Source organism: Dasypus novemcinctus, chromosome 4, assembly GCF_030445035.2.
Source record: "Dasypus novemcinctus isolate mDasNov1 chromosome 4, mDasNov1.1.hap2, whole genome shotgun sequence".
Classification (NCBI taxonomy): Eukaryota; Metazoa; Chordata; class Mammalia; order Cingulata; family Dasypodidae; genus Dasypus; species Dasypus novemcinctus.
In genome coordinates this window covers 78133063-78145583 of record NC_080676.1, presented here as the reverse complement: position 1 = coordinate 78145583, position 12521 = coordinate 78133063, and the positions used below count along the sequence as shown (strand labels likewise).

The 12521-nt window shown below is 39.9% G+C and overlaps 2 protein-coding genes across 3 annotated transcripts in view; one reads left to right on the top strand and one right to left on the bottom strand.

Annotated features, from left to right (window-relative positions):
- The window catches only part of MIX23 (mitochondrial matrix import factor 23), a 35357-nt gene extending 31402 nt beyond the window's left edge, over positions 1-3955 (bottom strand). The window contains exon 1 of one of the 2 annotated variants that reach the window (XM_004467169.5): positions 3888-3955. In XM_004467169.5, coding sequence (XP_004467226.1) covers positions 3888-3938 — 51 coding nt within the window. In that variant the 5' untranslated portion in view covers positions 3939-3955. Of the gene's footprint in view, positions 1-3771 lie in introns of both variants that reach the window. The other variant, XM_058295709.2, reaches the window with a different exon arrangement.
- An 815-nt stretch (positions 3956-4770) lies between these two features.
- FAM162A (family with sequence similarity 162 member A) overlaps positions 4771-12521 on the top strand; it is a 31742-nt gene continuing 23991 nt past the window's right edge. The window contains exon 1 of the mRNA XM_004467166.4: positions 4771-4986. Within this exon, the coding sequence (XP_004467223.1) occupies positions 4953-4986 (34 nt within the window). The 5' untranslated portion in view covers positions 4771-4952. The remainder of the gene's footprint in view (positions 4987-12521) is intronic.

The window sequence follows — 12521 nt, the reverse complement described above, 5'->3', positions numbered from 1 at the left end:
GCACAAATTAATTTTTTTATTTTTAATTTGCTCCCTACTTGTTCCTTTACATCATTAGTCTCCAGGGGCCTTTGCACTCTTGAGAATACAAATTAATGAATACTCTTAACAAATACCAGGACTTGAACATTCTGAGAAGAAATACTTACTTGATTTTGTCCAGGGGATATATGAACTGGGTCTCAGCTAAGGTCAGGAGGAAGGATTTCAGAGAGTAGCAACAAATGAAAAAAAGCACAGAAATGACAAAGAGAATGATATGTTCAGGGAAAAGCAAGTAAACCTATGTGGCTGGGCAGGAGAGTTCAAATGTATGTTGGAGGTGGGGGTGGAGAGGCATGGATGAAAATAAGAGCAGTAATAAGAGATATGGCTAGGGAGAGGTTCTTTGGGATTGAATTTTAAAAGGTCTTGTATGCCATGTTTAAGTGGTTTGGACCTAGTCATTTAAGCCTAAAATTAGGCATGTTTTAGATTTTCAAATTTAGGAGATAACAATATAATGCCACAGTATTATGGAGATTAGACTGACAGAGGATGTATTAGAAAAAGGGGTGACTGAAGGTAGAAAACTGTTGGAAAACAAGTTGCAAAAATGATAAGACCTGAACAAAGACATTAGCAGTTGTGATGAATCTTCCTAAAGCACCTCTTTGATCATCTTACTCCAGCTCAAAAATGACTAAATTTACATTTGGCATTTGAAGCCTTCCACACTCTAGTTCGTCTTCTGTGTAATACCAATGTGCCTCTGTACGAATCCTGTATTCCTGCATTAAGGATTTGCAATTTCCCCCAAATATATACAATCTTCTGCCTATAATTCCCTTGGACCTGTCCACCTAAGGTCCAACTCAGTTACCTTCTCTTGATTACTCTTTAAACTCTTAAAGCATTTTATTCTCATTCTCAGTATCTTCTACATGTTTTATATACCGACTTAAAGTTCCGTTTTATACCCAATCTACTGGATCTCCCAAAGTGCTGGGTACCTAGTAGATATCCAATAAATTCTTTTTTTTTTTTAAAGATTCATTTATTTATTTAATTCCCCCCCTCCCCCAGTTGTCTGCTCTCTGTGTCTATGTTTCTTTGTCCGCTTCTGTTGTCGTCAGCGGCACAGGAAGTGTGGGCGGCGCCATTCCTCAGCAGGCTGCACTTTCTTTCCTGCTGGGCGGCTCTCCTTACTGGGGCACTCCTTGCGCATGGGGCTCCCCTACTCGGGGACACCCCTGCGTGGCAGGGCACTCCTTGCGCGCATCAGCACTGCGCATGGGCCAGCTGCACAAGGGTCAAGGGGGCCCGGGGTTTGAACCGCGGACCTCCCATGTGGTAGACGGACGCCCTAACCACTGGGCCAAGTCCGTTTCCCTCCAATAAATTCTTGATGACTGTTAAAATAGAATTCTAGACACTCAATTATAAACATTACATTTTATTTCATTTCGACACAGGATATTTTCCAGCAGTACTAGGTCCAACTTTTATAATGAAGAAAACTGCAAATGGAAAGAATTGCAAAAATTTACAACTCTTTCAAAATCCTTAAACTTTAAAATATGCCCTCTGTTGAAAACCATCAGAACAGTAGTGGGGGCGGGGTATATGTGTAGGGATAAGGTTAGGGACTAAGAGGGGCATAAAGGAACTTTTGGAATTGATGATACTATTCTGAATGTCTTGGTGAGGGTCTGCATAAAGAATATGTCAAAATTCATTTAATAAGAAGCTTAAGATTGGTGTATTTCACTGTATGCAAATTCTATCAAATAAAAGTAAGCAAATATTGAACTCTAGTAAATGACAGGAATGCTGCCATGAATAAGGGAGAAGTGTGACGTTTGTAACTTACTTTGAAATTCATCAAAAAAAAAACTGGCGGGTATATGATAAAATAAAGATTGTAAATTTTTAACTGCAGAATCTATGTGGTGGTACATGAGTGTTCACCGTATAAGCCTTTCAACTTTCCTGTAATGTTTGAACATTTTCATGAACATTTTCATAACAAAATTCTGAGAAAAAAATGTATCTAATCTTTAAAATAAAGAATAGATGACTTCCTGTTTCTCCTCCACAGTATTTAATACAGTGCTTTTAACATTTAGGGTACATATATCCAAAATGGAATGGTAAAAGCTTTAAGAAATGTAAACCTTGATTAATAAATTGACATTTTACAATTAATTTTACTAAATTCATTTAAACCTAAATGATTTATAGTAAAATTTTTCATCTATAAAGACCCTTATGTTCTTTTGTTTAATAACCCTCTGTGGCAGCAGGGGCAAGAGCATTTTCTCTGAGGTTAAATGATATACTGAGGCCAGCTTCAGAAAATCAGATCTTCTGGCTCTTAACTTATTATAAACCACACATTTGGAAAAACCTAGGAAAACTACCTAAAAACTTAACTCAGTTTCACTAATGAAACTCATTTTATGACCTTCTAATTTACATTATCTCTATGTATGGAGTGGTCTGAAAGACATTTTAGGTTTTGCCCCACTTATAACACCTTATCTGACCTTCCAAAAGAAAAATCAAGATGTCCTTTAAGTACTGTTGGGTTTAACAGCTGAAAGAGATTCTCTGAAATTTGGTTTCAGACATTTAAAAAATTGCTGACTCAAAAAATGTTCATACAGTCTTCTCATGTTACAGATTCAAAAGTTGATTCCCAAAGGGATTATATGCTTAGCTGAAGTTCACAAAGATATTAATGGCACCTAGAACTCCTAACTCAGCATCAGGGTTTAACCTACCATTGTTCAATTATCTGTGCTCATTAACTCAAATTACATCATAATACTAAAGCAAAAAGCCCAAGGAAGCGAATGGGTCGGTTAACCTTAAATATTCCATATACTTTTTCAATCCTATTTAAAGTTCTTACAAGTATTTCTATTTGTTAGGCACTATGATCACATGGTAGGCTGCTGTTGTGCTGATTTAGTCTGAAGAGCAGCTCAAGTGAAGAGGTGCAAGTAATGATGGGAAGACCCCACATAAAACTTCTTTGGCCAAATGCTGTTTGACCAATAATTCCATCTGTTGAAGTTATCTTCAGGAATACCACTACCTACAAAACGGCTCAAAGCACATATCTTACTACAGCTATTTCACAGGTGAACGAGAGGTGAAATTAGTTTTTCATTCTTCTTAGTTTAAAAGGTAATATATTTTTAAAGTCCATGATTTTGTATTCAACTATACAGCAGCACACTGATGCCAGTATTGAACACATAACTTTCACAACAACTTGGTAAAAATTCCGACCCCTGTCTTTAACTCATGATTGACCTAGACCTTTGGTGTCTGAATATATAAAAGATACAGCCTTTTTCTTCAATGTTACATTTTCTCTAGTGGTTAAGAAGGCAGTAGCACCCGAACAAGTACTAGAATTAATCGTTCCTCCAAGTCTCCAAATGTTCTATCCCACCAAGACAGCAAATTGTACCAAAGTTGTTTTTGTTTTATCAAGTAAGTTCTCTACTTCACTTTCTTCTCTCCCACAAGAGCTGAACTTAAAAGGGGGGGCGGGGGGAGAGAAAACGGCAAAGCCAGTGAACTGAGTTTAGGGGATAGCTACAAGAGTTGCATTCCCTTACTTCGGAGACCAAACTCAGCTTTACTAACACGAAAGCGCCCGGAATTCCCAAGTGCAGTTAATCAAGCGTAGGGCGAACCATGACCCGCACAGAAACACCTCGCTTCCTAAGGCCAAGCCTGCGCCCCCCATGACCTCCAATGGATCGAAAAAGGAACCTTTAACTGCCCGATTCTTCCATAACGTTTCCACAGTCCCTCCCAGGCCAAAACAGGGAACAGGATCCAGGGACAAAAGAAGGGACACGCCTGATTCATGAAGAACACCCCATCACCTGGAACTCGGCGAACTCCTCACAGTTCACACCGCCACTGGGCGCCGCCATATTGGACAAGCCCAAGGCCCCCGCCGCGGGCCAATCACCGCGGAGCAAAGGTGTTCGCGGAACCGCCTGACAAGAAATAGTTAGAGGGGAATCCGCGAAAAAACTGGACGTTTTTTCGTTAGTACTATCTGCTCTTTCTCTTCCTCCCACTCCTTTAAAATACTCTCCTGGTGCTGGTCCAGGTGTATGAATCAGAATATGTCAGACTTGGAGGGATTATTTACTTCGATTCTTTATTCTAAAAGTTCAAGGAGAAAATCTGGAGTGGAAGTGAGGTTTTTCTTAATCCTCCCAATCCAGTGTCTACCTCCCGTCTATAAAGCAGAGGCCCTTTGTGCAAGAATTTGGGAGCACTAAAAGTCAAGAAAAAGTATTCTCGGTAGTGTGGGTGGGTAGGGGTTGAGTAAGGTATTTAGTGGGAGAAATGATAAAATGTTTAGTTTAGTTGTTGGTTTTTAAAATTTTTAGTGGAAAATGTGTTAATCTCAGATTAGATTGAGGGATTCACCCAAAGCCAAGAAGAGATGAAGGCCACTGGGCACCATAATCCCAATTATGTGTTTTTGATGAAGGCCTTATTTGTTGAAAATACTGGAAAAAGAGCGCTTAAATTCTGGTGGTACCTAGGTAATGTTATTTAGGGAGCTTACAGCTCACAAAAATTCTATAATGAATGCATTACTTTTCCTCTTTTTGACGCTGGTACTTTCTCAAATACTGAGAATAATGATGCAAACGCCCATGATATCCAGACTCCACCAAAGCTTTCTTTCCTTAATGAATCAATCCCGAACGCGGGGCCAAAGAGGGCGCGCCACCCGCACGTTGCGCGCGTCGCGCAGGACCGACCCACTTGCCCCACGCGAACCGCACGTCCCGCTCTCTCCGCCCGCAGGTCCCACGCCCCGCCCACCAGCGCCGCCCGGGTCGGTCGGTGGCGCCCGGTGACCTTCAGCGCTCCCGCGCCGCCGCTGCTTTCTGAGGCGCTGTGCTAGTCGGCGGAGGAGGGCGGCCATGGAGAGCCTCCGCGGCCTGCGCCTGGCGGCGGGTGAGACGCGGGCCGGGCTGGGGGAGGGTGGGGAGTCAGTCCGGTCGCTGGAGGTGGGAGAATTCTGCGGCCTCCCTAAATCCCGGAGCTGCTGCGTTCCACGGTGCATTCCCTTCTCGTTGCTTGGATTCCTATCCACCTTGGTGGCAGTAATGGGAGAGAGTCAGGGCTGAGCGAGCAGTTACTGGGGGCCGGCCCCTAGTGGCCCTCGCGTCTGTCTCTCCACCGTTCACCCAGCACCCACCAATTTAGCGAACCCTTGTTCTACCCCCAACTCTACCCCCACTCCATCCATAATCTCTGAGGTCAAAAATTGTGCCACCTGCCATCATTGGAACTCCACCTTCAACTTTCTACTGTAACCTTTCCTATATATTAGTCCATCCTGTCCCCCCTACCCCTGTCCACCATCTCAAGAGTTTACTCCTTTTAGAGGAAACCTCGAGTCGGGGCTTTCTTACCTATTTAGTGTCTGATGAGGGAAAAGATTTTAGGTTTCACAGAATAATAGTAATTATTTTCTCAAACTGGAGGATACATTACATTTTTAAACAATTCTACAATTAAGTTCTTTGAATTTCTTTGTGGGAAGTGTTACGTAAATTCAGGATCTGCCGTTTGTTTTCAAACTTTAGCCCCTATGTGTAGTGGGTTTTTGGGAAGTAGGTGGAGACCTTAATTCGTCTTCTTGGGGAACCAGCAGACCCTTGGCCTAATAGTAGACACTGAGAATTCAGAGTGTTTGCATTTTGGCTCTTTTTTAGGGACCAGAACCACTCATTCTTCTGGTCACTTTTATGAATTTTGGTGTAATGAGATTTATATTCCATGTTACCAAATGAAAAATAGACCCAAACTTGGCTATTGAAACTTAAGGTAAATATACATTGAAAATGTAAATGATGTAATTAAAAAATATATAGTGAATATTAGATAGCTGAACAAGGTTAATTTGTAGCAAAAAAAATTATACTTTAAATAGCTTATCTTGTGTACCAATGGAGAATGGACTGGAAATATTCTTTTACTTCCTTTAAAAGCAAAAGCTCCCTCCACCCTCCCCAAAAAGAAAGCCCTGATATGCTTACTGATTTCATTGGTTTATTCAGCTCTACTAAGTCACCTAAAATTTTTTATATACATCCTGTTAACTGTTATAAAGCTTTTCAGCAAGGTAAGCAAAAAAATCATCGTTCTGTTGAAAAAAAGCTAAAACAGACTTATTGAAAAAGACTTTGACTACAAAAAACTATGCTTTAGATAGTTCATTTTCTTGCCTTGACAATAAATGTACTATGCAGATTCCAAAGCCTCTCTGCAGACTGCTGATGTTTAAGAACTTCACTTTTGGGCACTTAATCAAAACAAAATTCCTTGAGGAATTTAAGAATAATTTATTTTACTCCAGATAGTAAATTTTTAGTAGTGCACTGAGGATAGTATAGGAGCAACTCTCAGATGATCTGCTCTGAATGCCTGATGGTTTGTGAGTAACTCCAGAAGATTTTCTTTCACCCACTTTTGCCCATTTTTTTTAAGCTAAGAATTTCTCATACATTATTTTTATTTGATTTTGCATAACAGTCCTCTTAGCTAAGTCTTCTCACCCTGTCTCCATTTTACAAATGAGGAAATTAAGGTCAGAGGGTAAAATGACTTGACTATAATCTCCTTGCCAGAAAATGTTAGAGCCAAGAGAGTGGTCAGCATCCTCTAATTCTGGAACTTGTGCTCTTTGTGTTGTTTAGGATGCTTATTAAGTATGTGTGTGTATATATATTTGTTATGGCAAAGTATGTCCTTTTGGTATGAAATGGAAGCATCATCATCATGAAATGAAAGCACATATTCATGTGCTGATGGCTTTCCCAGGCAAGAAGACTGAGTTAATAAGTCACTTAACCAAGGGAATGGTAGGTCTGATAGAAACATAATCTAGGCATACCTCACTTATTCAGAATGTAATGTTCTATACCTCACTGATTCAGAAAGGCATTAAATACTCTAGGCAAATGACATTTCAAATAGCCAAAGTTTAATCCTTTAAATGATGGACCTTTTTATTTAATGTTTCTGTTAAACATCTTTGCTATACTCCCTTAGCAAGCACAATATAGCAAAGAGAATGTGGGTTTTATGGGCTTGAATTCGTGTATTGTTTTATAGATGAGCTGTAGATATAAATCAGGGTTGTGAACTTGAGATTCGTGGTCTTCTCCACAAATGAGAGTGCCTGTGAACCTCTGCGATTTTATTCAGACTTTTATGATTATATACCTGTTTATGGAAGAGAGGGTCCATAGCTTGAGCAGTGTGCTCAAAAGTTACAAAGTTCTGATACAGGTAATTAGGAGCTAAGTGGTCACTGACCCACAGTATTGTGAGTTCCATGAGAGCAAAGAATGGGTATGTTTTGTTTTTACTAAAGTCCTTAGCACTGACCAGCCAGTGTCTAGGTCATAGTAGACAGGAAATAAATGTTTTGTGGATAAGAGACACTAGGGAAAAAAAAAGAGAGAAAAACAGAAAGAAACATACACTAGGCAATATCTTGAAATAGGCTGCAAATATAAACTGAGTTTTCGTACCTCTTCTGAAAAATAAGATAGACTTCAAGGACCTTGTATCTTTCTGCAGAATAATATTAGGTTAAAACAATGGAATGGTTTTCTTACAAAAATGTTTTATCATCCTTCAGAAAAGTTTTGCTTCCCTAGGTGCCTTTGATTTGTCAGATTTTTAAATGAGTTTATTATCATTATTACCAGTGCAATGGACCATGGCCTTGTCAGTTTAGCCCACATCCCAGAGCATTAGAATGGAGAGGTATCTTAGAAATCAAATAGTCTAGTCTTCTAATTTTACAGATGAGAAAACTACAAGAAGGGACAGGGTCACACAGGTACAAAGCTGGGACAAAACTGAAATTTCCTGCCTCCCATTCTGATTTTATTCTCCCTAATCCTGCTCCTTCATTGTTCTTTTTGTTCGCTTTTGCTCACCAACCCTAAATGAAAATATGGCCCGTTTTTACTACTCCAACCTTTGGCTTTGCTTATCACCCATCCGCAGGTTTTGCTAATAGGTTTTTATTGAGCACATGCTGGGCCTTGTACAGTATACAATGTTTTAATCTTTGAAAGCTCTAAAATAGTGGACTGCCCCTCCTAGGACTAGAATTTATTGCATTGAATAAACATACCTATTAAATACATCCAGAATGCTTATACAGGACAGCATATATTAAGTTCTAGATTATAGAATAGACATAAGTGCTGGAGTTAGTCCTGGAGTCAGTTCTTACTGGAGTTGGCTTTGTGCAAATCTCTTTCCAGTTCCATGTTTAATGGTGCCACTCTGGTAGCTTGAAATCTGCCATGGAGGGAGTTAATCAGCAAACACGCCCCTCCCAAGAGCTAGTACACTGCTGGCTTCATGCAGAGTAGGTCAGGATTTTGCGCTGTAGGTTCCAGTGAAACAGTGGGAAGGGCTTGGAGGGTCGTTTGAGCAAAGGCAGGGACAATATTCGATCTGGAGAGGCTGTGGGAGGAGAACAGATTGCCTTGGATTTTGGGTTGGAAGGTAATAGGAGATAAGGTGTGGCCTTTTGAGGAGTTTAGTTCACTAGATGAATTTGAACACAGGAAGTCGTTAAGCAGAAGTTATCAAGGAAGCATTTTTGGAAAACTAACCTGGTAGCTTCATTCAAGATGATTTGCTACTTGAAAGGATAGTCCAGTAATCACTGTGTAAGGTGGTGATGGAAATGATGAAAAAGGAGTGCATCTAGAAGTTGTTTGAAGAAATTATTAGTATGAATTTGGGGACATTGAGTAATTTAAAGAAGGATTTAAAGACACAATAAATTTTGAGCATGGAGGACTCAAGAATGCCCCATTGTCAGAAATAAGAAACTTGGGAAGAGGTACTGGTTTGGCAGAGAAAATGGTACATTATTGAGTTTTAAAGGGGAATTGGACCTCTCAGTGGAGGACATGACAGCTGAGGACAAAGGACAGGTAGGTATACTTATGGAAATAAAGATATGAGAGCCCACCAGTGTGAGGCTGATTATTGAAACAAGAAGGATGAGTCCTCCCAGAGAGTAGTGGGGAAGGGGCAAGGATTGAATCTTGGAGGCCTGGTATGAGGAATAGGAAATGACAAAGGAGACTTTAAAGAAGATAGAGGTGGGAAATGAAGTGAGAGAAGGTGGTGGTGTAATATAAAGGGACTTAGTCCTGGTGGAAGGATGACATCATAAAGTCGAATGGTCACAAAGATGGAAAGAGTAGAGTCAATGACGGGAATCTAAAATATGCATTGTCCTTCTGGAAAGAGAGCTCTAATATTAGAGCAATTTTTAGTAAAGTGATTGGGGTAAAAACATTGTAGCAAAATGAAGTGTGGGTGGTGAGGTGAATGTAGTAGATACATGCCACTTAATCAGTTATTTAGGCTGTGGAAAGGAGATTAGGATTTTATTTATAGGACCTGTTGAGAACAAGTGAATGTTTTGTTTGATTTAGTGGAACCTCAATGCTACTGGGGTTTAATAGGTTAGGAATTCTCACAAACGACTGATAGAGTATAAATTGCTTTAGCCTTTCTGGAAAGCAGTTTTTATATATATTGAGAACTTTAAAAGGCTTCATATCCTTTGTATTTGTCAGTCAAAGGGGTGCTGATGCAAAATACCAGAAATTGGTTGGTTTTTATAAAGGGTTTTTATTTGGGGTAGGAGCTTACAGATACCAGGCCATTAAACATAAGTTACTTCCCTCACCAAAGTCTATTTGGAGCAAGATGGCTGCCGACATCTGTGAGGGTTCAAGCTTCCTGGGCTCCTATGTTCCTGGGGCTTGCTTTTCTCTGGGTTCAAGGTTCCCTTCTTCCTGGGGCGGGCTTCTCTTTCCTCTGTGTGCTGACTTCCCAGGGCTCCAGCATAAGTCTTCAGCATCAAACTCCAACATGAGAAAAACCCTTGACTCTGTTCTTTGCAATGCCTTTGCAATGCCTTTTATCACCCTAATCATAACTCAGTCATGCCCAGGTACAGATCAGATTACAAGCATAATCCAATATTTCTTTTTGGAATTCATCAATAATATTAAACTGCTACATCCTTTAACATTTATACCCTTTAACCCTCTACTGCCAGGATTCTGTTCTAAAAAGTAATCAGAAATGCCTTCAAATATTTATGTAGAACAATGTTCATTGAACCATTATTTATAGCAGTGAAAAATGGGAAACAAATCCAGCTATAGGGAATGATTAAATCGTTGTTATATTCATGTGCTGGACTGTTTTGCAGCTATCAAAAGTATTTTTAAAATTAGTACCTTGGGAAAATGTTTCTGACAAGTAAGATATACTATATATCTGATTTCAAAAATATATATATGCTGTTTATAAAAATAGGAGAAAGTTTAGAAAGAAATATGCCAACTTATTACCACTGGGTGGTATAATTAAGGGTGCTTTTATTTCTCTTCATATACTTTTAGTTTCTAGATTTTATATGATGAGCAAATGTTTATTTTATTTTATTTATATTTAGGAGGTACTGGGGATTGAACCCGGGACCTTGTACATGGGAAGCAGGCTTTTAAACCACTGAGCTACATCTACTCCCCAAGTGTTACTTTTAAAATTAACAAAATGGTAAAGTTGAATTTTTTTTAAAAAAAGATGGGGAGACTGTTTGGCAGGAAGGAGGCAGTGGAAAGAAAGAAATTAGATGTCGTGAGATTAGTTTGGTACAGTATCCCTCAATAAGAGGGAATACAGTTAGAAAGTTTCTTTAGTTCAGAGTGAAGGACTGGTGTCCTTCTAAGAATGTGGAGGATGAGAAAACAGATGGAAAGATAGGGAATCTGTTTCTCCCACAAAGCTGATTTAGGTCAACAGTAAAGCCTGAGAGAGAAATTTTCAAATAGCCTCTGTGGGCTGGAATGTTGAAAAGATCCTGCAAGGAGTGGGTCCAACTTAACTGTAGTTTGACTAGATATATACAAGACTTCTTCCATACAGTCTGCAGCTTAAAACTTCCAACTACGCTTGCAACTTAAAAATTGGCCAGGTTCCAAAATTTTGTTTATAAATCTGTTTTTTGTACTCCTGAAGTTTTCCCATAGAAATAGTGTTACAAAGGGTTATTAGGGTTCTAGCCAGTCCATCAAAGTTCATCCTGTCAATCAGTTGTGTCCATTTTTTTCTCCCTAGTATTTTTTCACATCTGTTAGATGCTCTCCATTACCATGGCTAACCTATCTCCTTTAAGCAGCCCACTTGAACTACAGTGGTGTGACAGCGTCCCAAAAATGCCCCCACATCATATCTCTTCTTCCTTCTCCCTGCCCTCAGCGACTACTGTGGCTACTTTTTCCACCTCAGTGCTACAATTTCTTCTATTACTAGTCACAATAGTTTTATAATAGACTATCAGTTTTATAGTAGAACATTAGTAAGTCCACTCTAATCCATATTTCATTCCTCCATTCTGTGGACCTTGGGATGGTGATGTCTACTCCACCTCTAGATCAAGAGGGGGCTTAGATTCCACATAGATGATGGATGCAATTCTCCTGCTTGCAGTTGTTGGCACTCTTGATGTCCTGGTGTGGTGGTTAACCATCTTCACCTCCCTTTTATCTGACCTGGGTAAGTCCAATGAACCAGAGAGTAGAAGTCGCAATTCTGCTGAGGCTCAGGGCCCAGCTGGCACATGGGCAGTCCAGAGATTCAAGTCCCCTGAGTATTTACCTTCCCTAGCGCCAACCACAGGTTCCGTAAGTGAAGGAAGAGGCATGTGTAGGAAGGTCACATCTGAGTCCAGCTCCATCACACACAGGAAGTTTCGCAGTCTTTGATTTTCATGACCTTCACAGTTTTGAAGAGTACTTCTCAGGTATTTTATAGATGTTCCTCAGTGTGGTTTTGTTTGATGTTTTCCTCACGACTAGACAAGAGTTAAACATTTGGGGAAGAATAGTACAGGTATAGGCTTGGGAGAAGAAAGTAAAGTCCTCCTCATCAGATCAGATCACACTATTTATTAGCTGGTGGTGTTAACTTTGGATACTCTGTTAAGGTGCTATCTGCCATATTTCTCCATTGTAAAGCTACAATTTTTTTTTTACTTCCTAACTCCGTTCTTTGTAAGCAAGTCACTAAGTCCACCCCACACTCAAGTAGAAAGTAATCCAGAATGGAGGAGTATCCACATACATTATTTGGAATTTTTATGTAAGGAAGATTTGTCCCTTCTCCCTTCATTCATTCAGTTACTTATATATATCAGTATGGAGTATGTTTTATACCATTACCACGTTATTTAAATTGTTGCTTTAATTGTTCCAGCTTTGGCCCTTGGAAACTCCTTCAGTTTGGTTCCTGTGTCCCTTTCACATGCCCCATTTGTTTCTTGAACACTTCCTTACTTTCTGGCACTTCAAGATGTTTCAGGCCCATCCTGTATTTTCTCTGCCCCAGCCTAGCATTGGCCATTTTTCCAAGGAGCCCCAGTTCCT